Source organism: Crocodylus porosus, unplaced genomic scaffold, assembly GCF_001723895.1.
Source record: "Crocodylus porosus isolate Cpor-Errol unplaced genomic scaffold, CroPor_comp1, whole genome shotgun sequence".
In the NCBI taxonomy this organism is placed as follows: Eukaryota; Metazoa; Chordata; order Crocodylia; family Crocodylidae; genus Crocodylus; species Crocodylus porosus.
Window position 1 is genome coordinate 118,003,180 of NW_017728886.1, and position 25,470 is coordinate 118,028,649.

General features: G+C 40.4%; 1 protein-coding gene across 6 annotated transcripts in view; it reads left to right on the forward strand.

Moving 5' to 3' along the window:
- Window positions 1–25,470, forward strand: part of COBL (cordon-bleu WH2 repeat protein) — a 186,994-nt gene that overhangs the window by 21,122 nt on the left and 140,402 nt on the right. For 3 of the 6 annotated variants that reach the window (XM_019540888.1, XM_019540897.1, XM_019540913.1), the window contains exons 2-6: window positions 2,048–2,258; window positions 3,197–3,425; window positions 5,971–6,015; window positions 11,254–11,348; window positions 14,138–14,215. In XM_019540888.1, the coding sequence (XP_019396433.1) occupies window positions 2,048–2,258; window positions 3,197–3,425; window positions 5,971–6,015; window positions 11,254–11,348; window positions 14,138–14,215 (658 nt within the window). Of the gene's footprint in view, window positions 1–2,047; window positions 2,259–3,196; window positions 3,426–3,795; window positions 3,964–5,970; window positions 6,016–11,253; window positions 11,349–14,137; window positions 14,216–25,470 lie in introns of those variants that run through there. The other 3 variants (XM_019540905.1, XM_019540921.1, XM_019540929.1) reach the window with 3 other exon arrangements.

Sequence of the window (25,470 nt, forward strand, 5' to 3'; positions counted from 1 at the left end):
AGAGTAGGTTTAGATTAGACATCCATAAGAACTACTTCACAGTTGGGGCAGCTAGGATCTGGAACCAACTTCCAAGGAAAGTGGTGCTGGCTCCTACCCTGGGGGTCTTTAAGAAGAGGCTTGATGCCTACCTGGCTGGAGTCATTTGAGCTCAGTTTTTCTCCTGCCCAGGTTGGGGGTCAGACTTGAAGATCTACTACATCCCTTCCACCCTGCTTCTATGATTCTGTGAAACTATTGATACTTGTTGAACATTTTGGGGAATAGAACACTTTGATATTATCTGGACTCCCTTGTGCAGTGGATTTATAGAATAGCATTTTGTATGAACCATTACTTATGCAGTGCCCCATGTTTTCAAATATTTAGAATTCTATCTTAAATAATTCTTCAATCAAACCTAGGTGGACACAAAGCCACTGCCATGAACCTTGAGTTCCTCACATCTTTTGCCTCAGTGGGGAAAGGATTTTGTCTTGTGAACATTTTGGAGCTCCTGCAGGGTTCTTGGAAGCATCCTTCTTTACATTTCCACTTCATGAAGAATGTGTAAATTAATAGTGTTGTTACAAGAGTACTCGCTAGTAATATGCCTTTGCCTTGCAGTGTCTATACAGTTTTTTTTTCCCTTCACTGTAAAAGAACAAACAAACAAAAACTCTTCTGTGAAAATTACAGGTGCCAGGTAAAGCTGGACAGGATTTTTTTGACAAAACTTTTTTTGTTGTTGTTGGAAGATGATAATGTTGTTAAAAGTGAAAAATTTCCATGAACGTGTCAGTTTCAACAAAACATTTGTCAGGAAAAGTTTCTCAGGACTGGCCTTCTTGCATGCATACCAGTCTCTGGCTTCTTTACTATTCATTCCATCCAGGAAGAGCACACACACCAACTGCGGATGCTTCCTCAGCCTGACAAAGGCTTTTTGTACCTGAAAGCTTGCAAAGAAGAATTTTTCCAACTATATGAGCTGATCAAATAAAAGATACCAGATTTACCACAAGAACCTTGTCAGGAATACAACTGGATTTCTGGGGATAGAGAGAAAAAGAGGGAGAGAATAACATCCGATTCAGAATAACTCATAGCTTGGTGGCTTGGACACATGCCTGGGGTGTGGAAGACACAAGGGAAACCTTCTGCTCTTTTGTTCTCCAGAATCCCAGAGGAGGACCATAAACTCTGGGATATGGAGTATGTTTTCTCATTGGCCCAGTGAAATATTTAGACAGAGGAACATGTTCTACTCAAGAGACTGAGTGAGAAAGAGATGGAGACAGACTTTTGAACCCGTGTTTACTTTGGGATGTGAGCGTATGGTAAGGTAGACTTAAATTTAGGTCTGTAATATCCCAGGTGCATAACCTGAGTAGTAGGCTGTTGTACTGTGTGGAGGTGTTTCTGTTTCCCTTTCTCTCTCTCTTCCCTCTCTTTTTCTCTTTTGTTTTGAAGTACTGTGTATGCATGTGTGTATTTATAGTTTGTATGCATATAAATAAAGTTTGGAAGGGAAGATGCAAAGTGAAAATGTTTTTGAATCTATAATTTTGGGGGGGGGGATTGAAATAGTTACTTATCAAGCTTTTGCCTCAAATTAAATTGCTACAGTTGGAGAAGCAGGATCTTGTTACTCAGATCAGGATGGAGCACTGCATGTCTGAACGTGTAGTTTTTTGCCCTCAGAGTCCAAAGTAAAGGTGAGAGTACACAAGTTACAACTTTATGGGTACACTCAGCTAACAAGCTGCCCTTCACCCACCAATGGCTACTGCTAGAGGTACTACTATTACTTCTGTTGTCTGACAGTGAGTAGTTAATCAGTAACTCAAAAGCACCGCATAGGAAAATATGTAATTCTTAATATTTATATCTGTTGTTTTTATATATATTTATATCTGTTACTTGTTGTTTTTCAGTAGCTTTCCGAAGCTTGAGAAAAATCCACAGCCTAGGCTGCTGCTTCTGTCATATGAAACTTCAATAACATTCTAGCAACTCAGTTTTTCCCCTCGTAATAATAGAGAATGTCCCTTTTTTTTCTTTGCAGTAAAGCTGTGATGGATCTCTTGGTTGATTTGTGCAGCCGCTACCACTTAAATCCAGCCCACCATACTCTTGAACTGAAGGCCTGGGAGTCACAGCAACCTTTGAGTTACAAGCCAAATACTTTGATAGGGGTGCTGGATCTTCAGACAGTACTTCTGAAGGAGAAGGTCCCTGAAGGAAAGATAAAACGACCCCCACCTAAGGTCCCTGAGGTCAGTACCACCTGGCATTAGAACAGGTGCTATGAACCCACTGTCAGTTTCTAACAGGGATGCTGCTGCTACCTGTTCCACTTTTCTTGTCTTCATACCTGAAGGGGAGAGGCTCAGATTTTCTTTTTATACAGTTTGAATAGTCATCAACTAAACTGGTAAAACTAGAGTGGTAAATCAATCCAATCTCTAACATTATCATGTAATGGTAAGGTCAGATTAAATTTTTAATGCACAGTATATGAATATGTGTCAGGATTTCTAATACACATAAATATAGGAAGGTTCATGTGTATCTTGAAAAATGACATTGTTAAAATGCACTGGTCTCTCATTTCTCTTGGACACATCTGGTGTGCTGGCTTTTGTGAGCAGAGGTGATATAGGAGCTGCAGTTCCTAGTTCAAGGAATCCTTAGTTGGCAATATTCCACCAATCTGGTGATTCCTTTGCAGATGTGGCTCAGCATACAGGTGTCACACGATGATTCAGATCATGGACCACACTGCTTCTATCTTTCAATTATATGAATTCAGAGATCCTTATTCCTTAAACAAAAATATGGTTTCCAAGCATTTGGTTTTAGAAGAGTTTTCTGGACTTCCATGTGATTAACTTTAAACTCTTTCTGAAGGTGCTTTACTTTGCTGTGACAGTAATTAGTTCATACTTAGGATAGGATTCCTAGTGTATGACTGCCTCTGATTTTTCTCTCTGACTAAATTGCCCTTATGACTCACTCCCCAGTGAAAGAGGTACCACTAGAGATTAGGTTTTAAACTTTCTGCCCAATAGTAACTTTCCCCATGTGAATCACTAGATTTGCATTTGAAAGATGAAGGAAAACACTTATCTCTTTTGTGTTATTTAAATGGTGGAAGCATCACTGGGGACCTGAATCTAGAGACTGACAGTGTCTTTTCCCCTTTCTGTCTCAGAAGTCAGTAAGGCTGGTGGTGAATTACCTCAAGACACAGAAGGCAGTGGTTCGCGTTAGTCCTGAGGTGCCTCTGCACAACATCATCCCTGCCATTTGTGAGAAGTGCGACGTCAGCCAGGAGCATGTTGTCCTCCTGAGAGACAACATCACTGGGGAAGAGCTGGAGCTTACCAAGTCCCTGGATGAGTTGGGGATAAAGGAACTATATGCCTGGGATAGGAAAAGAGGTGAGTCAAGATTAACATCACCTATTGTGCACTTAGTGATAAACCCAGAATCACACCTGCAGCCTGATCAGTATTAACACCATCATTGCTGATCTATTATTTAAATAGGATTGCATCCATTTCAGAGTTACTTGGGTTTTATAAGCACAGCCAGTTGCAGCAGCAGTGACGACAGTGCACTCAGCTGTCACCCAGGAGTCCCTAGCTCATAAATAGTGTGTGTTGTTCCTGGGCAGCCTGCCAGTGAAGGCCACCAGCTGTCAAGGAGGTGATTGGCCTGCACTAAAGATGCGAAGGAGGAGCCTTGCTGCTTCCAAGCTTTGCTATAAACAGGGGGTGCACATACCGTGGGACCGTGTCCAGAGAGAGCTGTTCTCTCACCTGTACTGTAAGACAGATAGGAAAAAGTCATGGCAGCTGGTAGAAGTGAGAAGAGCAGAAATATACTAGAGATTATGAGAAACAATTGCAGATAAATGCAGATGCATTTCTTCCTATGAACAAAGCTATTTACTATTAGTGAAGAGGACCTAAGGAGGTATTTGTCTTTAAAATGTTGTTCATTTGTGAATTGTCTTTTTTTCCCCATTTTTTATTCTAATGATGCCTACCTGGACTCAAGTTTAATCAGACTGCTTGTTGATTCAGATAGCATAAATATTAAACATGCTTTAAAAATTCAAAGCTGATGTTGATAAGCATGACTCCTTTTGCTGTCAGAAAGTGATCTTCATTAAAAATGGCTTCCTGTGGTTTGTCACAATCAGAAGCTCTTCTAGGGGCACTGACTTTGTTATTTATTCCTCCACTGTATATGCGCTTAGGCAGGGTTATCTTTTATTTATACAGTAATTTATTTATGTTGGTGCTTTGTCTCTTCTTTCAAATCCCTCTGAATGACAGTTTTATTTTGGTATAATCTAAATTTCAATGTGTTTAGACTTTAAATTAAACGGAATGTCTTCTTTCACTTTGAGTTGGTGAGAGTCTCAAAAGAGATCCGCAAAATACAGTGCTACTTACTGCCACAACTCAAATGCAATTACCCTTTCATTTTTATGTATTTAATTAAATTAACCACTCCGGAGTTATGCATTATGTTTGCAGAGAGTTCTCTATCAAGCCATAGTATGCCTCAGTGATATCTTGCTAGATAATTAGTCTTGGCTTTCTGCAAGAATTTTTTTCCTTTAAATTTGAATATTTGAACAAGAAAAATGACAGTATGATTAGTAGTATATATCAGTAGGTCCTGGTGAGCACTATAATTTTTTTGTATAGGAAGAGTCCTGTTGAAGTCAAAACAAATGCAGAAGTCTACAGTAGCAGATTCACTTTCAGGGTTAGTACAATGTCCATCATTTATTAGGGTCACATCAGACAGATCATTTTTTATTTTAATAACCAGTGATTCTAATAAGCGCCAGCAAAGTAAAGAAAGTAAACTAAGAAGCCCATGCAAATGCTGTTGTCACGCATGCTCAGTTGTCACCAGCTGTTACATAGCAACTTAGCTATGCAAAGAACATGCACATACGTGAACTTGATTAGAGTACTTGACTGAGTAATGAAAAAGCTTGTTAGGTGTAGAGTGCACTTTCACACAGTTGCTGATTCCATTGAATGGTATGCTAGTAAATAGTCAAAAATGCCTGGACTTATGGCTCTTGGTTTTAATTCTGATATGTAGCTGATTCCATTAAGCAAGATTCTAATAAACAACAGATGCTGTTGCTGACTAGTACATTGCAGAATATAAAATCCATTGCACCAAGTGACTGAAATTCTTTGTATCATCTCATTTTCCCTTTTATCAGAGTAATATGTTTTCTGGGCCCACATGTTCTTCTGGGGCACTCATACTTTCATCGTATGTTTTATTGTGTCTGCCTGTGTTTGCATCGAACCAGAGAAATAACAAGAAATAATAATTTAAATGAAATGTATCTAGTGCAGTCTTATGAACATAATTTTTTCTCACAAGATTTTGATGGCATTCCAAGGGAGAGGTTTCCAGGGATATCAGTGGCAGTCACCCACCTATCTGGGTTGCAGAATGGGCTCTAGCATTGTTAATGATAAGAAGGAGAAGTTGGACTCCTGTTCACCTTTTCATTTGGGAGGGATTCCCTAAAAAACCCACTTATGTCATTTCATATGCTGAAGAACACATGCTGTAAGTAAGAGTTGATTTTAGATGAGCTGACTGATTGGCACCCTCCCTTTGCCTGAGACATGAACACTTCATTCAAAAGTTAAAAGACTTGTTAAAAGATAAACTCTGCTGCCACCTACTTACATTTTTTCTTTTAGCAACTGAAGCAGCCTCTGTAAAGGTCAGGAATGAAAACAAAGCTCGCTCCTCAGATAAGTGTTCTGCAGTTCCAAACAGCAGCCTTGCAAGTCCAGTTTCAGAAAAAGCCATTCTTAACAGTGCTTGAGAAGGCACATACTAAGAGTAATGAATCATATCTGTGGTTTACCAGATGATTTGTCTGATCTCTAATGTGTTTTTTCTTGTCCTTTCAATGCTTTCCTTTTTCAGCCCCTCCATCAAAAACTCAGTCTGAACCTACTCTGAACTACAGAGGTACTGTACAACCATGTTTGGGAAAAATCAGTCTCCCCTCCAGGTTGTCTTTAGCATGGCTTTGATAGCTAGATTTTTAAGATTCTGGCATGAAACACTGCAGAAAAAAGAGCTGGTTTAATTCCCTGTGTTGTATCCTAGATTGTTTTATTTATCTTGCAGACTGACAATGTCACATGCCCATGTCTCTAGTCAAAGCAAAAATAGAACAACTGCTATTAATATATCAACATATCATTAACACGATTGCCTAATGGTATATGGACAATAAGGGTGCAAACAGACATAACACTTAAACTGTTCCAAAAATGTCACTGGTTGGGAATCGGTTCACAGCTGTCCCTGGACCGAAGTGTCCACATGTACACTGCTAAGGGTTCCAAGTAAAACTTCACCTTTTAAGGATTGCAGTGCTGCCAAAATGCCTCCAGGAGTTGGTAGAGTACGCAGACCATCATGCTTTCTAAGGGTCAGTGCTCAGAGTTTCCCCAGGATGTCCCTACAGGGAGGAAGACCTGGATTGAGGCAGTAGTTGGAGTGGAGAGGTTGCCGGGGTCTGGGGAGGGGTGATCTGCCCTCCCTGGCTGTGGTCTCTGTTGGCAATAAATCTTTGAGCAGTAGAGTCCTGGTTGCATCCCAGAGCAGCCCCTGGATGGGTCGGGGCGGGGGGGTGACATACACTGCATTGTGGGATGCCTGGAGGACTGACCAGACTAAGCACAGAATGCTTGATGTGTCTGTACATAACACTGAACTAGTTCAAGGAGGACTGGCTCAAAATAGTACTTGATTTTCCTGGTGCACTTTTGAAATGTTCCAGGAAGTTTAAACCAGTCTAAAGTGGCATGCACATTTAGACTCTTGGGTTTTAAAGTGTATTTAGAAAGTTCTAAGTGTTATGTCTGTCCATACCCTACATAAATTTCCATGACCATAACTGTTTGCTTTTCTGGAAGTTGGACATTCAGATCTGTCTTGTGGATTTGAAATTCAACCAAAGATAGGTCCTGAGATATTCAGCTGATTAGGAATCTCTACTATACTTAAGAACATTTTTTTTAAAAAACCAGGGTGCATGGGATAAATGTGGACAAATGCTGAATATTAAGCATGATCACTGCACTTGTTCTGGTTGCAGTTGTGCTACTTTGGCAGTGTAAATGGATAACATATGTGTTTACTGCCTCAAATATCCTTTTTGTATCTATTATTATATATTGGGGTCTTGTGTTAGTGGGAAAACACAAAGTAACATACTTGCAAATTTTTGAGTGGAGTAAAAACTTCTGTGAGAAATCGTAGAGAAGCAGGGCTGGAAGGGACTTCCATAGGTCATCAAGTCCAACCCCCTGCCTGGGGGATGATTCTTATCCAAGCTAGGCCATAAAAATTCCTAATCCAAGCTCTTAGTAAAACTACTGTCAACCCTGACATAACACAAGACAACACCCTAACCTGCCACAGGTGAAGGTGAAGGACCGTGGCAGCCAACATCCTGCTTTTGTAAAAGGTTGTTAATATATATTTAAGATATCCCAGGTAGGGGGTTACACCCCCACATCAGAGAGGAAGGCCCCACAGTCCATACCTGGCCCCACAGTCCATAGTCACAGTCTGACTATGAGGTAAAATTTCTTCCTGACCCTAAGTATGGTAATCGGTCCAACTGAGGGGAGAGGGAAGACCCTCTAACCGGGAACCTCCAGTGTTAAGTCTCAGGAGGAGCACTGCCACACTCCAGTCAAAATCTCTAGCCTTGGCTATAGCCAACACCCAGTGTCTCTCAGGAAGGCTTAAAAACAAAACCCTGATATATTTGCTCAATATTTCAATCATAAAATGCATCAGTTAATGTATTTGCCACTAGCTTTCCCATCATACTGTTTTTTTCTCAGATAGTGGGCTTTTCTGTTGGGCACTTTTGCTTTAGAAAAGAGTATGCAGTGGAAAAGCCCTGCACACAAAAAACCTTTTGTGGTCATACCTTGACACAATGATTCCTAAACTTGTGCCTGAAAAATGTATGCATGCCAGTGGGCAACAAAGTGTACAGTTGTTCAGTCACATGTTCCTCTACCTATCTGGTGTACACAAATGTGTGTAGTGTGCGACTCATTTTGCCAGTAAAGCTAATTGGCCCTCAGTGTTCTATGGCAAGTGATGGATCAGGATCTGTCCCTGTTCCTCTCCCCCCCCCAATTTAGTACAGAAATTAGAATAATTAGAATGCTCTCCTCTATGATTGACATTGTGGCCCTGGGTAAAATTATGGCCACACTGAAGTTACTGTGAAACTGTTGATTTCAGTAGTTTTATTTAGCCACTTGACTTCAGCATCTTCTTTCCTCATTTACACTTGCCATTTAGTCAGAGTCAAGATTTACCACATGTACTTATGAAGAATTTTTCCCCCCAAATTGTTGGTCTGAGAGGCCATTATCTTAGCTCAATGCAACTTTCTATAGGGTTTTATCCTAAAAATGTTGGTAGGCTGTTAACTCATCCATGAAATTACATACTTCAGCAAGCTGACCCACAAGTGAGAACCCCTGCATCTATGTGCAGTTCCACCGATGTTAAGAGGGTTCCTCACTGATCCAGAGATTGGCCCGTATGAATCTGAACCTAAAATCAAGCCTGTAGATGATGCTTCTCTGTATTTATACATGTGCATCTGTTGTTTCTCAGTAGCTGGGTATTTCCTTTTGACATGTTGGCGGTCAAAAGCTCCCACAAGTTGCAAACAGTTCCCACTAACTCATGTTGACCTTGGGCTATTCCTCTTAAATATCAAGAACTCAATTCTGAAGAGTGTACAGGTCCAGCAACCATCTGTCCCTAAGCACAGAGATATCCATTTCAGACTTGCAAATGCAGGCCATGCTTTATAGTCCATATAGGGAAGAGAACTGGTTAGTTTATTGCTGTTAGTTTTGTAGCAGTAGAAGGGCATTTTCGCTTCATCTAGGATGGTGTGGGTTTCTGCTTTCTTCTGATTGTCTGTCATATTTACTCTTTTCTCATGCTTGGATCTGCTTTATCCGCTTAACACTTTCTAACTCCTGTCAATATGAGGAAGCAGTCTTTTGTGCGTGACAATGATATGCTTTGTGGGATACACAGCATCACTTACAAGAATTATCGTGGGGCTGTTTTGTGAAATACGTTGCTGTTTTATGGTTAAAGCAGGAATTTTAGGTCATTTGGGGTATATTTTCTATTATGAAGCAAATATGGCCCTTACAGGTGGTGGCTTTTCTCAGTTTGTTAAAGCTTCTGTGTGACATCCAGGGTGTTTACTGTGTACCAGAGAACAATGTTCAGGCCTTGATTAAATTAATTTGGCATTGATTCAGGCCCTTATGCAGAAAGAGCAAATGGTGGAGGGGTGGGGGAACAGCCCTGAATCAGTTCTGGGCAGTTATATTTATGCAAACTGCAGGTTTAACTCAGATCCCCTATAGAAGAATCATGGCCTTTCTTGTTGGCTAGTGCTCATATAAAGCAAGATCCAGCTAGTGGCAGAACAGTTCAGTGGTTATGAGTACATTTTTGGGATGTCCTGTCCTTTACCCAGTTTAGGCTGATGTATCTTAGTGGCCTTCTACATGTGTGGTAAAGGCACGATGGGATCTAATGCACAATCCACAAAATCGTGTCTCTTGCCATACTGTAAGGCAAAAAGCAGGGTCCCGTGGCTAGAAGCCCCCTGAGCTGAGAACTACTCAGCTGCAGATGGAACACCCCCCCCGCCCCGGGCTGGGACACTGCAGCAGCACCCCATGGCTGCCAGGACCCAGAATGACGGATTGTTGAAGATATGGAATCGTTATTTTTAAAAGAATAATTTTGGGGGGGGGTTTTTTGAGTCCTGAATACAATACCAGGATGAAGGCTAGCACATTGGTAAAAGTGCTAGCCTGTCACTGAGAAAACCAGGTTCCATACAATGCCCTACCACTGATTCTGTGAATGGCCTTGAACAAGTCACTCAGTTTTCTTCTGAAGACCCCTCAGCATGGGAAGAGGAAGGGACCCCTGTGCATGCTCTACGCAGGGAAGGAGTTTGCCTGTGCACTTGGCTGTATGCAGAAGATATGATTTTCCTCCCCATCCCTTTGCCCAATGCAGAGAGAAGGATTCCCTAGAGCCCTGCTCCACATCTGGGGGCAGAAGCCTTTTCACAGCCTGTGTTGCTGTTTCAGGTAGATGTGGGGGATAAGGTAGGGGAGGGATGCTGGAGGACCCAGGAAGGACCTGGGACATGCCATGTATTCAAATAAAAGCTTGTTAGAAACCAGCTACAACATTTTTCTACATTTTTAAAACAACATCTTTATGGCTGCTTGGTCATTTTTGAAGATCTATTTTTATCATTCGGTAATTACTTTGCACATGTAGCCTCTCCAGAATTGCTGCATAGTCAACCAGTTAATTATATAGTAAATGTAGCATGTGCCCGCATTATTTCAGTAGTGACATGCCACACATTCAAATTAAAACTTGATAAAAACCAGTTATAAAAATGTTTACATTTTTTGAAGCAACGTATTTGTGGCTGGTTGGCCTTTTTATTGTGCAATACTTGCTTTGTATGTGTAGCCAGTCTAAAACTATGGTACAGTTAATTGCACAATAAATGTAATATGTGCCAGTGCCCATAGTGCCTAAGTAACCAATGTGGGGACCCATCTTCCAACATTCTACTCCTGTAGGAATGTTATTTATAAATTCCTGACCCTTGCAACAGCACCTTCAAGTACATACTCCTGGCCTGGGTAAACTGGGTAGCATTACTAGGTGCCAGGGCCAGTTAGCTGGCTCCCAGGCTACTTACCCTACTCTTATGGACACAGAGACATGACTACCTTACTTCCTGTTTCAGATCCTATTGCCTGAAGCAACTCAGTGTGCTTAAGTGCATTACTGTGATGTAGGGTAGATTTACCCTGCAGATGTAACCACCATCACATTTGAGTAAGGTTTGATCTGAAACCCAGTCTAAGGACAGATTCCTATTGACTTCCTAGAGCAGTGGGCCAGACTGACTGGGAAAGAATCTATGAAAGGGAGGATGTAGGATCTGGCACTCTATTCCATTATTTCCCTCATCACTGGCTGTACACACACAAGTTGTTTTTTAAGGACTACAGAGTTAATCCTGGTTCATTTTAAAATCTGAGTTTCTCCTGCTTTACTTTAAGGAGCGTAAACATTTTTCCATTATCACTGTTTCAGAAACAAGTCGAAATGCTTCAGTGAGCAGTGATGCAATAGAAAAAGAAAAAAGAGGATTTCTGGGTTTTTTCAAAGTTAATAAAAGAAGCAGCAAGGTAAGTGTTTATATTGTGCTCAATAAGTTGTTTTCTTTCTAGCTTCCTTTTCAGTCCCTTCTATGTGTCTTATTTTGAAGGTTTGTTCAGCAGGAGATGAATAAACTACTTTAGGCACATGCATCTTGAACGTCTTTCAGCTCTTAATTGAAGGAGTTGAGTGTATTGAACAGCTAATGAAAGACTTTGTTTTTTAAATGTCAAGCATTTGAGTTCAGTAGGCATTAATAAGGGCAAACATTTGTGAATAAGTCACTTCCCTTCTCATTAATACCATATGCTACTATGTGTGCATTTATGAAGGAATCCATAATGTACAAAGTATCCCTATATATAATAGAAGTGACATCTCTTTATATAAAACAAAAACAAATACTTAACAGCATTTCTGCTTTGTCAACATGGTCTTCAATTTTTGATTGTTTGTAAGTTTAGTAATACCTAAATTAAGTAATATCTGCAATTGCAGCATTGCCGGCCCTATGCCTTCAAAAATTATAAGAATGTCTTAAAACTCTTGAGGAAAAAATAGTAAACTTGGGGCTCATTGTTTTGATTTTCACATCTGAGTTTGTCAGATTAAGTTTTGTCATGATTTTAAACTTTCTCCCAACCATGGGAGCTGGTTTTCTATTTTTTATTTATTTATTTTGAGACTTACACTGAATCCCATCGATCTTGGAAAGGTATCAAATACCCAAGACTCTCAGTCACATTGCAAAAATTGGCAGCGTTGCAGATGTTTACCTCTGTTGTCCAGTGCAGGTCTTTTTTATATACCGACATTGAAATCCTGGCCTTAAAGGCAGTTTTGCTATTGGCTTAACTGTAGTCAAGATTTGGCTTAACTTTACCTTTACTGTCAAATTTTTACTTTTTTAGAGGAGTAAGTGAAGGATATGCAGCAACAATGTTTTGAAAGGGAAAATTTTACAGGGAATATTTTGTCCATGGCTTGCAGAACTCAAAAATTGCTGAAGATGCTTTTCTAGAAACACTTGCTACTGATCACAGAGGCTAAACCTGCACAGTTTCAGCCCACGAGGTGAATCTTCCAGAAAGCTGAGAACATGTAAAAACACACATTTATAAGGACAACTGTTTTGCAATCTTAGTATCACTAAATGAATGTGATAAAGTACTATTAAAGTTCACCCCTCTAGGATATCAGCCTAGCAAAGGAATGTTTCATGTTTCTTCATTCCTCCCAAGACTATACCAATACATTCAGAAAGTTTGTAAGCATGTTGGATTATTTACTGGGAAATATATGCTTGATGACATTGTTGGTATTAGCCTAATCCTGGAGAGTCTTGGAGAGTCAGATTTTTAGAAGTGCACATCTAAGCTTTTAAAAACGTTTCAGAGCCAATATTCGGGTCAGATGTTTGAAAGACCTCAACACTTAGTATGTCACAGGACGTGCTGGTTACTGAACTCTGTTGTCTATCTGGTCTCACCATTTTTGAAATCATTGTAAATGACACCTCTGAACTGGTTGCTTTAAGGGACAGAATTTAAGTCAAGTAAGTGCTGTTATCCTCAATAAGAAATTATTTTTGCCTTAAAAGTGAAAAATTGAAGTCCTGAGAGATTGCAGCTCACACTGTGTCAAACAGGAAGTTTTTAGCAAGCCAGGAGGTTGAACCACATTTTCTGGACTCTAGTATCTTAAACACGGAACTGTCTTTTCTTTAGCTGGGCAGCGTATAGTAGTTCTCTGGATGTAATGTGCTGCTTGCTTTTTTCCCACCTGTCTAAAAACCTCTTATTGGGGCCTGTAAGCTCCTGTCAGTTTAGTTGATTCCCCTCACATACCTCAGGTTTGATTTGCAGGATTTTTGCTTTTACAGTCCTGGGCTTCTCCAGAGAAGATCTTAATATTTTTGCTGGAAATCTTGCTGGAAACCATGATGTTCTATGACATCCAGTTGGGACTAAAATGAAATTATTCAGGTGTGAACTAAGCATCATGCCATGTTTGCCATGCCCTTTCATTCTATACATTTCTGGGATTAGGGAGGGAAGAAATTGACATTCTGATCTGTGTTTTTTTTTTCTCGAAGGAACCTAAAGGTATTAATACCCGAATCCCAAGATATCAGACCAGATTTTTACTTGCATGACCTGCATGCCTGGCTATGGCCCTGATAAATACAAAAGGATTTGGGACAAGGCAGAAACTCTATAAACAGACCATGAGATACATATTTTACAAATACAATAAAAGATGCAATTCTTTCTTGTTGCTACTTTTGAATGCTCATAAAATTTTCTGTTCTGCATTTCAGTCTCCCTTGAGTCACAGCTATTCTGTTGTATTACTCTCTTGCCTTTTTTTTCTCCAGTAAGGGCTTGAGTGTTTGTGTTGTTTTCAATGTACTCTGACCCATGATGATCCTCTACATCTGCAGCATGTGTTTGTTTTACACCCTGGTATGGCCTGTACTCTCTGCACAAGGTCTGTGTGTTAGGGAGTAGCACAGAGTGCCAGCACATTTGCAGGGTGCAGGGCTGTTTATTATGCCCCAGGGGAGATGTGCTCTGCCACACTATTTCATGAGGCAGATTGCTCCCCAGAGGGTACCAGTTCCTCTTTATGGGCCATTCTGAAGGCAGGTACAAGGCCTAATCTCAGACCCTCCCCATCACCCTCTTGCCACTGGAGGCAGTAAGGTCTAAGCAGGGTCTCACAGTGCCACTTAAACAGGCTTAGCACATTGTAGAAACAGATGTTTCTTGTCTTGTTTTTTTTCCATGGATGTGTTGGATGCTTGTTTGTGTTGCAGAAGGAAGAACATTTGAGGATGGACAGTGATTGTGGTGATGAGGATGTATTTAGTTCTGCAAGTGAAAGGAACGTGGATGTAAGTACTAACATGGCCTATAGATGCTGCTGCTACCTTGACTTTGCAGTTCAAGTCAGTAGAAATTACTGCTTTTCCAGCTGTTTGTCATAAAAGAAATAACAATAGTGAAGTCTATCACAGGTCTGCCAAACTATATTGGCACATAACTTGCACTTTTCTAACCAGATAAAATGCAGCCCAGCACCTTTCAGTAAAAGTTCCACTGACTTCACTGGAGCTGGCATATCACCTAAATACCTTAACGACAAACTATGAGCAAAAACGGAGTCATTATATCCCTGTGCATTCCTATGCTCAACCATTTTTAACAGAGTATTTGCTTGTTTTGTTTTTTTTAAATGTTAAAAATAGTAGACCCTCCTATTGCTGGATGCCTGTAGCAAGCTCTTTGGAGAGCCTAGATTTTAACTTTCTTGATCATTATAACAATCAGGGAGGCAGGGGCAGGGGTTGGTTGAGGACTTTTCAAAACTTTTTAGAGGAACTTATTGGTAGCATCTAAGGACACTGAAACCTGAGCTTAAGCTTCCAGGTCGCTGTGTTCAGAAAAGGGAAGTCAATAGAAAAGGGATGCTAAGCTTAAAGGTAAAAATCAGTGGCAGAGATGAAGGGCTGGGAAGAAAAATGTCTGATGAGTGAAGAGGGACAATAATGGAACAACTCCCAGACCTGAAAAGTCATTGAAAGGGACAAGAAAGATGGATAGAACAAGTGTGGGAGCAGCAAGGGGAATGTGAGGTGAAAAAAATTCAATTTAGCAAGTCTGTGGAGAATTATACAGTCAAGGGCACAGAGACAGAAAGGCAGGTAGAGTACTAAGGGACAGGGTAATAAAACCTGTGAGCTCATTACAAAGAATTGGCAAAGTGCCTTAAATCTTACCCAAAGGAGTAACGCTATCTTGTAAGATCACAGTAATATAACTTAAGGCACAAATGAATCTTGAAATCAGAGATAAAGGAATGTGCCCTTTGTACTCAATAGCTGGAACGTTTTCAGGTCAGGTGTGTAATCCTTTATTTCTTCTCCAAGACCAATACATCTTCAAGTACAGTGTTAGTATTGTTTCAGTATTTGCCTTTCTCTGCTGGCATTCCCTGTTACTTTCTGTGGCCTTGATCCTACAAAGATTTATGCATGTGCTAAAATACAAGTACACAAATAGTCCTATTAACTTGGAGTTACTTGGTTAATGTTCCTCAGAAAATAAGTAACTGTAGCTGATCTGTTCAGCAGTATGTCGAGTTTTCCCTGATACATGTACTTGAAACAGGCTGGAAATACATCAGAAAATACCTGAACAGACCAGGCTGTAGGTCTGAAAAATGGGCATTATGGGACAGTAGGATAAAAAGAGGTGTTCTTAGCTCATCTTGGGTAACTCATGGTGATTCTAACAAGATACATTTCTAGTAAAGTCGTGATACTTCATATTTTTTCACAAGTTAGTTAAAAGTTTTATCTCACCTTAACTTGTGTTAAAACTACAAATAGCCTTGAATGTATTAGGATTTTACCTCATGTTAAGCTGACAAGTCATGTGAACCCAGTTTTTTTTCTTTCTCCTAGTGAAAACAAGCCTTATAACCTCAAGTAGATTTTTAATGGCTCCTTCCAGTCTGTGTATCTGACAGTGGCATTTTAACAGAAAGAAAATTAAATGGGAATGTGTTTAGGCACCAGATTTTATTTGTCTTGGGTTGCATTGCATTTTGGTCTATAACTCTGTGTGTGTGTGTGTGTTTGTGTGTTTAGTTGTTGTTATAATAATACCTGGATTTTAAACTTTAAATTCCAAGAATGTCTCATCGTATTTGTCACAGTAGTAACATCTAATAGAAGCTAAACCTAATGCTGAGATAATTCAGAGAAGCCATAAATAGCTTTGCAAAGGTCATGTGTCCATAAAGTTTGCTTTACTCTTTTTTTACATAATGTCCTTTCAAATGAATGATTTATGACAGAAATGAGCTCACAGAACTAGAAGACAGTGAGCTTTGAGAATGCAAGCATTTAAGGATTTTGTTTCTAAACACTTAGCATGTTCCTTTTAAGTAAAATTACTTTTTATTTTACTTGATGTATATTGGTAGTATTTTAATTACTGCTTATACAGAAAAAGAAGCGATCATAGTTTGTATTCTTTGTGACCTGCAGCTGTGTCACAATGTGCTCTCTCAGAATAAGTACTGAATCAGTACTGTATCAGTACTGGCAGGTGAACACCTTTAGCGTCTATATATGTGCTCCTAGTTGGGGAGTGGGAGGGTACATTAATTAGAGCTCGGAGACCCGCTCTAATTAAATCACCTGCAGCATCACATGTATTCAGCATCCCGGGCTAATTAGCACATGTTGGAGCAGAGCTTCATCATGTGTATAGGTGCCCCTTGGTGCTGAAAGAAATGTTATTGTTGCTTCCATAAGTAACATGTAATCCTATGACAGCTGTGATGAACCATTCAGATATGGTAAAAAAGCCATGACCACATCACCTTTCTTTTGAGAATTAGTGTTATTCTGGTACCTACATTTTCAGTTAAATACAGTTTGTGACATTCCCTAACTTACATAGCATTGCTGTATACTATTAAGCACTTGCATTTTGGTGATGAATGAAGTAGTCCTATATTTATCTCCTTATGGGGCTAACTCTGATACCATTAACTGAATTGAGTACAGGCCACCCTCGCCATTCGCGGGGTGTATGTTCTGGAGATACCCGTGAATGGCAAAATCCACGAATATGGCACTGCATTCATGAATCCATTGCCCCCAGTGGCTGGGGATGGGGCACGGCTGTGCTGGCAATGGCAAGAGCCTGGCAGCAGCAAGTGCAGAGCTCCCGAGGAGCTCCTGTAAGCATATTTAAGATGTGGGTTCAACACTTGTGAATATTTGAAACCGCAAATGCTGAACCTGCGAATAGTGAAGGTTCCCTGTAATTCTTTCCGTGGATAGTGTCATTGAAGTTAAGAAGCAAACTCTTAGACTAATGTGCGGTTCAGTGTAGACATTGGTTTTAGGGTCAGTCCATACATTTAAAACATACTTTGAATCCTGCACAATGAAAAGTTAGATGTTAATATATTACTTTTATCAAGACATTATGCAATAGACATTTCCTCCAACTCCTGCCAAAATTCTTTTCCAAGCTGTTTTCAATTCTGGACCACATGTAACATATTTTATGTTGCTGTATGAAAATTCAGCATGGGTTTCCAATTTGGTTCTGAGCTCCCTGAGTGAACAGAACAAGGGGATATATGCTCTGATTTTCTAAGGCGAGAATATCTGGCATTGCTCTTCAGAGACTCACTTCTGGGTTACTTGAGGAAGAAACTTTATAGGCCTGCACAGGATCCTTGTTCAACTTTGCATGCCAAAGAAAAAAAGGCATTGTAACACAGCACCTTTGAGGGCTGAATGGGGGGAACAAAGGGTTCTGGAGCTGCTTTCTTGCTTTCTTTTCAACGTAGCTTGAACATCAGAGATCTGAATGTTGAAGATTCGGAATTTCTTTGCAGTGCTGAGCCATAGACCGTAATGCAGTTCTGGAATCTTGTATTATTTGTATGAGAGCCAGACAATGGAAAGGAATGGGAGGAAAAACTAGAAAATGTTTGGGTCCTCATCAAACAAAGTTTATGCACTCGTTACAGCAGTCAAACTATATTCAGTACCATATTCGTACAAATTAATATGGGGTTGCTAGTACCTCCAATAGATATTTAGATGTTCTTCAGAGCCCAGAAGTAACAATGAAAGGACATGTGTTGATGTAATCAGTGAATAGGAGGAAACGGGAGGAAAAAAAGCTATAATTTTAGAGAGATAAAGAATGTATTAAAAAATAATTTTGTCCACGGCACCCACAAAACATATAATACAACACCACACCAGTAAAAAGATCTGTGGGAATAAAGTTAGAGAGAATATCTGAATTAATAAAACTCTTTCCCTTGAATTATTTTTTCCTTGTGAATGGTTGCTGTCAGCTGTGTCAAAGCTAAGAAACAGACCTGTGTGTGTTTACTTTGACTTTTCATCAACTGGGTGTGTTAAGGATGCCTGCATTATACATACCAAAACAGAAGTGAAGGGCCACAGCATATTTGTTACTATTTTCTGCACTCGCCTATATTTGGAAGGGTGTATAGTTTCCCGGCTAGGATTTAGAACAGCCCACAGAATAAGGGAGCAGAGGTAACTTCTGCCACTTGGTGTCACTATCCTCAAAAGAACATCTAAACTAGATGAAACCTGATATTCAGACCAGCAGGAGCTTAAATTAGTTGTGTTTATTTTGGGAGGTCTTTATATTTTCATAAATCAGGAGTAAGAAAATATATCCTAAGTGCTGAAGCACATGTATCACTAATGTAACATTTATTTATGTAATAAATTGGATTGGAAAAAAATACTTAAGTATAGCCAGGCACTTTTTTTCAGATGTTTTGAAACTTCATCACGGAGTATGTTTCATCACAGAGTATCACATGAGGTTTCTGCAGTTCAGGAAAGGATTTCAGCAGTGCAGTATACAAACATTTCCTTTTTAAAATATGCCTTCCTTTGTGTACCTACCTAGCATTAACCACTGTAAATAATTGAGGATCAGTTAACCCAGGTGTGTTGTACAGTCCAATAGCGCTGTGTCTGAATGAAATAAATTATAGCCATTTTTATTGTGTCTTTGAACCTGAAGACAAAAAAAATGAAGTCAATTCAACTCCAGTCTGAAAATCAAGCCTAACATCCTCTTAATGTGCCTGTTCATGTTTTACCTACAGCTTTCTGGGTTGCTGTTTATATCACCATTTTCCATTGCAACATAGAATGGCTCTGATATCTTAGAAGTAGAGCACATTTTCAGTAAAAAAACAAAAAAAACCCCAAAAAACCCAAACAAACAAAAAAAACCCCAATTGCATTAGTATTTGAAAAAGTTGTTCATTTTGGTATTGGGTAGCCTGATACACAGGTTGTGAGTATTAATAACTTTGGGTGGTCACCTTTTAAACTTAAGGAGAACTAACTTTTTCTTGTAAAAATATTTCTAAACAGTTTTTGTTCATAATAGATGGCAGAAAATACCCTTTGTAACAGCTGGAATGGTACCTCTAAGTAGTACAGCTTCCCAGAAGCTGAGACCCTAGATGAGAGGTGCTCCAGTAGCTTGTGTTCTTTTACAGAAGCAGCTGAAATACATCCCTGGAGGAAGAGACTCTCTTCCAAAATCTTTGGGCCCAGAGTGATTACTGTACACTGCTGCCTTTGCTCAGGATTCTTGCGAGGTCACTTGTCTTGCCCAGCCAAGAGCAAAGCTGTACAGTGGCCATATTGTCTACAGCAACACAAAAACCTACTTATTTTTTTACTGATATTGTTTCTGATCCTCAAGGTTACTTTGAACTCACTTTTCCTTTGCCCAGTGCCGTTATGGATGCTTAACAATTTGCTTACGTTATTTTTTGCATCATTTATCATATTTGCAGCTATACGGCCAGAACTTCCCTAGGTCTAAGTCAGCACAGCTCCATCATCTTCAGTGGAGCTGTATCAGTGTACATCAGAAGGGCCTTGCTCATTCTCCTGCCTTTCATCCGTACACAATTTTGTTTAAAATTTTGTGTGAAAGATGGAAAAAGCAGCCAAAGACCCAAGATAAGTGTTCCAAATGCTGAAGGAGGTACAGGTTGTCCCCACATATCTGATGGCTTGTAATTGTAGAATTGTAGGACTGGTTTTGTAGCTGGGATGGTTCAGGGAATGCATGATGGAAGCAAGATTTGTGAGGTGAGGTCAGATCTTTTATTGGACCAATTATGCAATTGGTAAAACTGTTTGACAAGCTTTTGGGGATTGTGCGTCCTTAGAGCATTTGTCTGCCTGAAGGCTTGTCCAAGATCTCTCCTAACTATAAAGTTGGTCCAATAAAAGTTATGATTTCACCTTACAAATCCTGATTCTCTGTGAATATGTAACCAGTCACTGTATCAGGTGACAGCAGATGGTGCTCAGGAGTGTGATACATGGTTCCTGGATTGGCTGTGTATTCCATACAGGTTCCATGATATAGCTTTGTTTATCAGGGGGAAAAGATGGGCTCTAAATATTGAATACACTTTTCAAGCTTAGGCTTGCTGTCATTTGGTTCACTCTTTCTGTCAGCAATGTCAAGACTTGGGCTTTTCTGGAAAGGCCCGGAAGTGAAGCATTAGGCACCTGGGACACTCTTACATTGAAAAGGCAGAGGTGTAAAGCATCCAAGTGTCTACAGAATTATGCCTGGAACATGGGGTTTGAAGATTGCTATTTCAGACATAGGTGCTAAAAGTGGTAGTTAGGTAAGACTGGGAAACCATGATGGTTTTTTGTGAATCCTTTTGTTAGGCTGTGTCTACATGAGATGCTGACTGCACAGTCATTACTGTGCAGTTGATTAGTGCTTGTATACAGAAATACTAAATGTCTCCACAGTAACCGGAGTTACTGCACCATAGCATCACTGTACAGCTTTTTCATGACACTGACTGCAGTAGTATGGCATCATACTTTCTATCACGTGACATGACTGCACAGTACTTATGGGCTACTGTGCAGTTAGTGTCTCATGTAGACACGGCCTTAGTGTCTGATTTATCTGAGTTCCAGCTTTCCAATGAAATCACGAAATTATATCAGTGGAAAGCTAGAGTAAAGCAGCGAGTGATGTCCATGTGTTTGGGTTTAATTTGCATAAATGTCTGAGTACTATACAAAAGGTATTAGATACTCAGAAAAACAGAACTATAATTGCATTTAGTTTTCTAGTGACATCTCAGATGCTGTTTCTGTAATATTTGATTTTTCCAGAATCCTCTTAGTGACATAACAGTCTTGTAATTCACATTTAGTTATAATTTATTTAGCAGAGTGTACTCAGTCCAATTGGTAAGAGCACACTGGAGCTGGAAATATCAGTTTTAAGGAAATATTTATCTTATCGTGTAATATTTTTACACTATTTAATAAACATGCATACAATTTCATAAAAGGGGATTTCTGCACATGTAAGATCCTGTCTGTATTTCAGTTTGGGAATGTCTGGGTGTGAGCTAGGGAATCATCAATTGGATTAAAAAGCAAATTTCTGTTTGACTGACAAAATATCTAAAATTTCCTTATAAAGAGTTTTAGATTCCATATTATTCACTGCTGCAATGAATCAGATCAGTGTGTGTCTGTGGCACTGCCTTTGGATGAAATAAAAAAATGCTATAATTAGAAACTCTGTAGTATTGATATGCAATGAAGTTTATTTTTTCTTCTAGTGGTAAGGGCCTATGTTTTTTGGAGCAGGAAAACTTGAGTCACAGTTAGCCCCAGTGTCTTTGTTAGAGTAACATAAATATCATACTGGCATACATAGAATTTGAAAATATTACACTTTTTACTTCTACTCATGATGTGAATTCTATAATATAATTAAGTGAGAGCGCTACTGAAATTTGTTTCTTTTCCAGACACCTCTGTGAAATACAGAGATTTGATTTCATTAAAAGCGAAGAAAAACAATCACATTTCTTTTAATTAGATGATCTCATGATATTCACATGACATTTTTTGACATCCTGTTGTTCATCAGTCACATTAAACAACTTGGTGGTAGGAAAATCGTGTCTTAAATATTTTTGGCAGGTGAAGGAGGATTTGCAAAACATTTCTTGCTGACAAGACATAATACAGTTTTTTACTCTTAAGAAGAGAAAATATTAGTCCAGTTGAGTTTTAGTGCTCTTTTCTTTGCTGCACAGAAGAATTTATATATCTTTATATGGGTCTAATTCTGTCTTCAATCTTCACTTTGGAATAAATGAGAATTTGCACATGAATCAAGAGCTATATAGCAGTAAGAAGAGTTATAAGAGTTATTCACACTGTCCTTGGCCTTTAGTACAGGAATATATGTTGTATTTTATGCTAGCCTACAGCCTAAATAGCCATTTGACAGATTTTTCATCTGCTTCTTCACTATCATGAGACCAGATTTTGTTGCACTCTAGGACCAGAGTATATGACAGGTATTTTGTTCATGATTCAGGACTTTTTTTCTGTTCTTAGCATAGTTTCATAGTTTCCTAATTGGTAGGGTTGGAAGGGACCTGAGCAGATGATCAAGCCCGACCCCCTGCCATGGCAGGAAAGAGTACTGGGGTCAAACAACCCCAGCAAAGTGTTCATCTAGCCTCCTCTTAAAGACACCCAGGGTAGGAGCCAGCACCACTTCTCTTGGAAGTTGGTTCCAGATCCTAGCTGCCATGACAGTGAAGTGTCACCTCCTGATGTCTAGTCTGAATCTACCCTCTACCAGCTTGTGACCATTATTTCTAGTCACTCCTAGTAGTGCTCGGGGGAACAGGGACTCCCCCAATACCCGCTGGTCCCCTCTGACCGGTTTGTAAATGGCCAGATCCCCCCTCAGCCTTCTCTTGTGGAGGCTAAATAGGTTCAGGTCCCATAGCCTCTCTCCGTAGGGCCTGCCCTGCTGACTCCCAATCATGCGAATGGCCCTCCTGTGGACCCTTTCCATGTTGTCCACATCCCTCCTGAAGTGTGGTGCCCAGAACTGGATGCAGTATTCCAACTGTGGCCTGATCAGTGTTGCATAGAGGGGGAGTATGACCTCCTTGGACCTGCTTGAGATGCATCTATGGATGCATGACAAGGTACGGTTGGCCTTTCTGATCACGTCCCCACACTGCCGGCCCATGTTCATTTTGGCATCAACAATGACTCCAAGATCCTTCTCTGCCTCTGCACTGACGAGAAGGGAGTTCCCCAGTCTGTAGGTATGCTGCTGGTTCTTCCTCCCCAGGTGCATCACCTTGCACTTGTCAATGTCGAAACCCACCTTGTTGTCATCCGCCCACCCCTATAACCTGTCTGGGTCCAGTTGCAACCTATTCCTCCCTTTTAGCGTGCCTACTTCCCCCCACATCTTAGTGTCATCTGCAAATTTGAACAGGGTGCTTTTACATCCCCGTCCAAGTCACTGATGAAGATGTTGAACAGTGCAGGCCCGCGGATCGAGCCCTGGGAGACCTCACTGCCCAAATCTCTCCAGGTCGAAAATGCCCCGTCCACCACCACTCCCTGGGTGCAGCCCTCCAGCCAACTAGTGACCCATTTGACTGCGTAGGTGTCGATGCCACAGTCTCCTAGTTTTTTTAATGAGAATGGGATGAAAGACAGTGTCAAAGGCCTTCCTAAAGTCCAGAAAGACTACATTCACTGCTACACCTGCATTTAAGTATTTTGTGAACTGGTCATAGAAGGCCACCAGGTTTGTCTGACAGGACCTGCCTCTAATGAACCCATGTTGATTGCCCCTAAGCGTAATTTCCCCTGCTGGCCCCTTGTGGACATGCGCCAGGGTAATTCTCTAAAAAAAGCTTACCCAGGGCCAAGGTAAGACTGACTGGCCTATAGTTTCCTGGGCCCTCCTTCCTTCCTTTTTTGAAAATGGAGACCAGAGTGGCCCTTTTCTAGTCCTCTGGCACCACACTTAATCCTCTGGCAGCATGCTTAATTTAATATCCAGCTTTTGGGGAAGGATAAGAAATTGCAAAAATGCAATGAATGGTAGTGGTAGTGAGTCTATACCTTTTATAGAGTGTTCTAAGCCTCTGAGTAACTTCTGTTCTCAGATATAATAATTCACACTTGAACAAAGCCTCAAATAGGATGAGATAACACCGTAATCATGAGAGAGGGTTGTATCATCTCATTTTTATATAGATAAACTGGAAGGGAGTGAAGAAAAGTCCTGGCCTAGGAAAGTGCTTAAGCATGGGCTTAATGTAAGCATGTGAGTATGCCTCTATGCATCAAGTACAGCTCCTTTTGTGCTTCAAATTTAGCACCTGCTTGAGTGGCTTGCTGAATCAGTACAATAGTAGTAGACCCAGAAACAGTCACAGGTCCTGCTCTGACCACTAAACCGGTGATTCTCAACCTTTTTTGTACCAGGACCCATGTGTGAACATTGATGGCCAGCCCCGACCTAGTGTCTCTCACTCCTGACCCTCTGCCTTCCACCCCAGGCCACGGCCCCACATTGTGTGAGGCAGGAGGGGTTGTATAGGGCGGAGAGCCCCAAGCAATGAACTCTGCCAGCCTGAAGGGAAAAAGCCACCATTTCCCACGTTTTTCTCCTTTAAAGGAGAACCCATTTTTAAAGTTTGTTGATTCATTTTTGAAGTTTGTTTGCAACCCTTTCATATATTCTTGCGAACCACTTTTAGGTTGCGACCCAGGGTTTGAGAAATGCTGCACTAGACAACCCTCCCTTTCCTACATACAATAGGAAAAAAAGTATGTGCAAAAATTGACAATGTGCTGTGTTAAAATTTTTCCTCTCCTGGTTATATTTTTCCCCTTATTTATTTTCATCACAGCAAAATTTCATGTATCTGGTTGGATTCTGATCTCAGTAAGAATAGGATATTACATAAAGGCAGTCATTTCTGGTTTATGGCCATATAAATGAGAGCAGAATTCGAGCAACAAATTGCAATACCAAAGCTTGCCTTATAAAAACCAAACAGTGATGGATTTGACAGAATGGAGGGAATGGGGGACATGTAAGATGATTAATCAAGAGTTCTCAGCAGCAAGCTTCTCTTGCTTTCATTCTGGCAAATGTACAGATGAGAGATACTGTTCAGAGACTGTTTCTGCACAGAGAAAGCCCTTCAGATATAAACATTAGAGCAGCTGGCATGGGAGATTAGCAACATGGTGGTGAGAAGGAGGTAGGAGAGTAGTGGCGCCATCTAAATTTAACTAATGTTAACGACGTGCCTTCTTCTGGTATAAGGGATTGGAAACCCTGTGTGAACTAGCCCTGAAGCACTGGCAGTTACACAAGTAATTAACTGGTGGTTAGTTAATATTGCCTCTCTTAGAAGTCCCCAATTTAAGGGTTTTATAAAAGCCACACTGGGAAAACACTTTAGACTAACGAACCCCCGTGCTATACCTACACAAACTCAGCACTTGCACACTTTTACAGTTTTGCTTGTGGTTTTTAACTATATTTTGATATAGTGTTCAGCTTCTAATTTCATCTGGCTGACTGTTAAAATAACAGAAAGAAGCATGCTTGAGCAGCCTTCCAGTTAAGGGATGGCAGAGTGGTCCCTGGACTACAGGGGGGGCTGGTGTTTCCCTCCATGGCAGTGGTGCCCCCCCCCCGGTGGCACCCA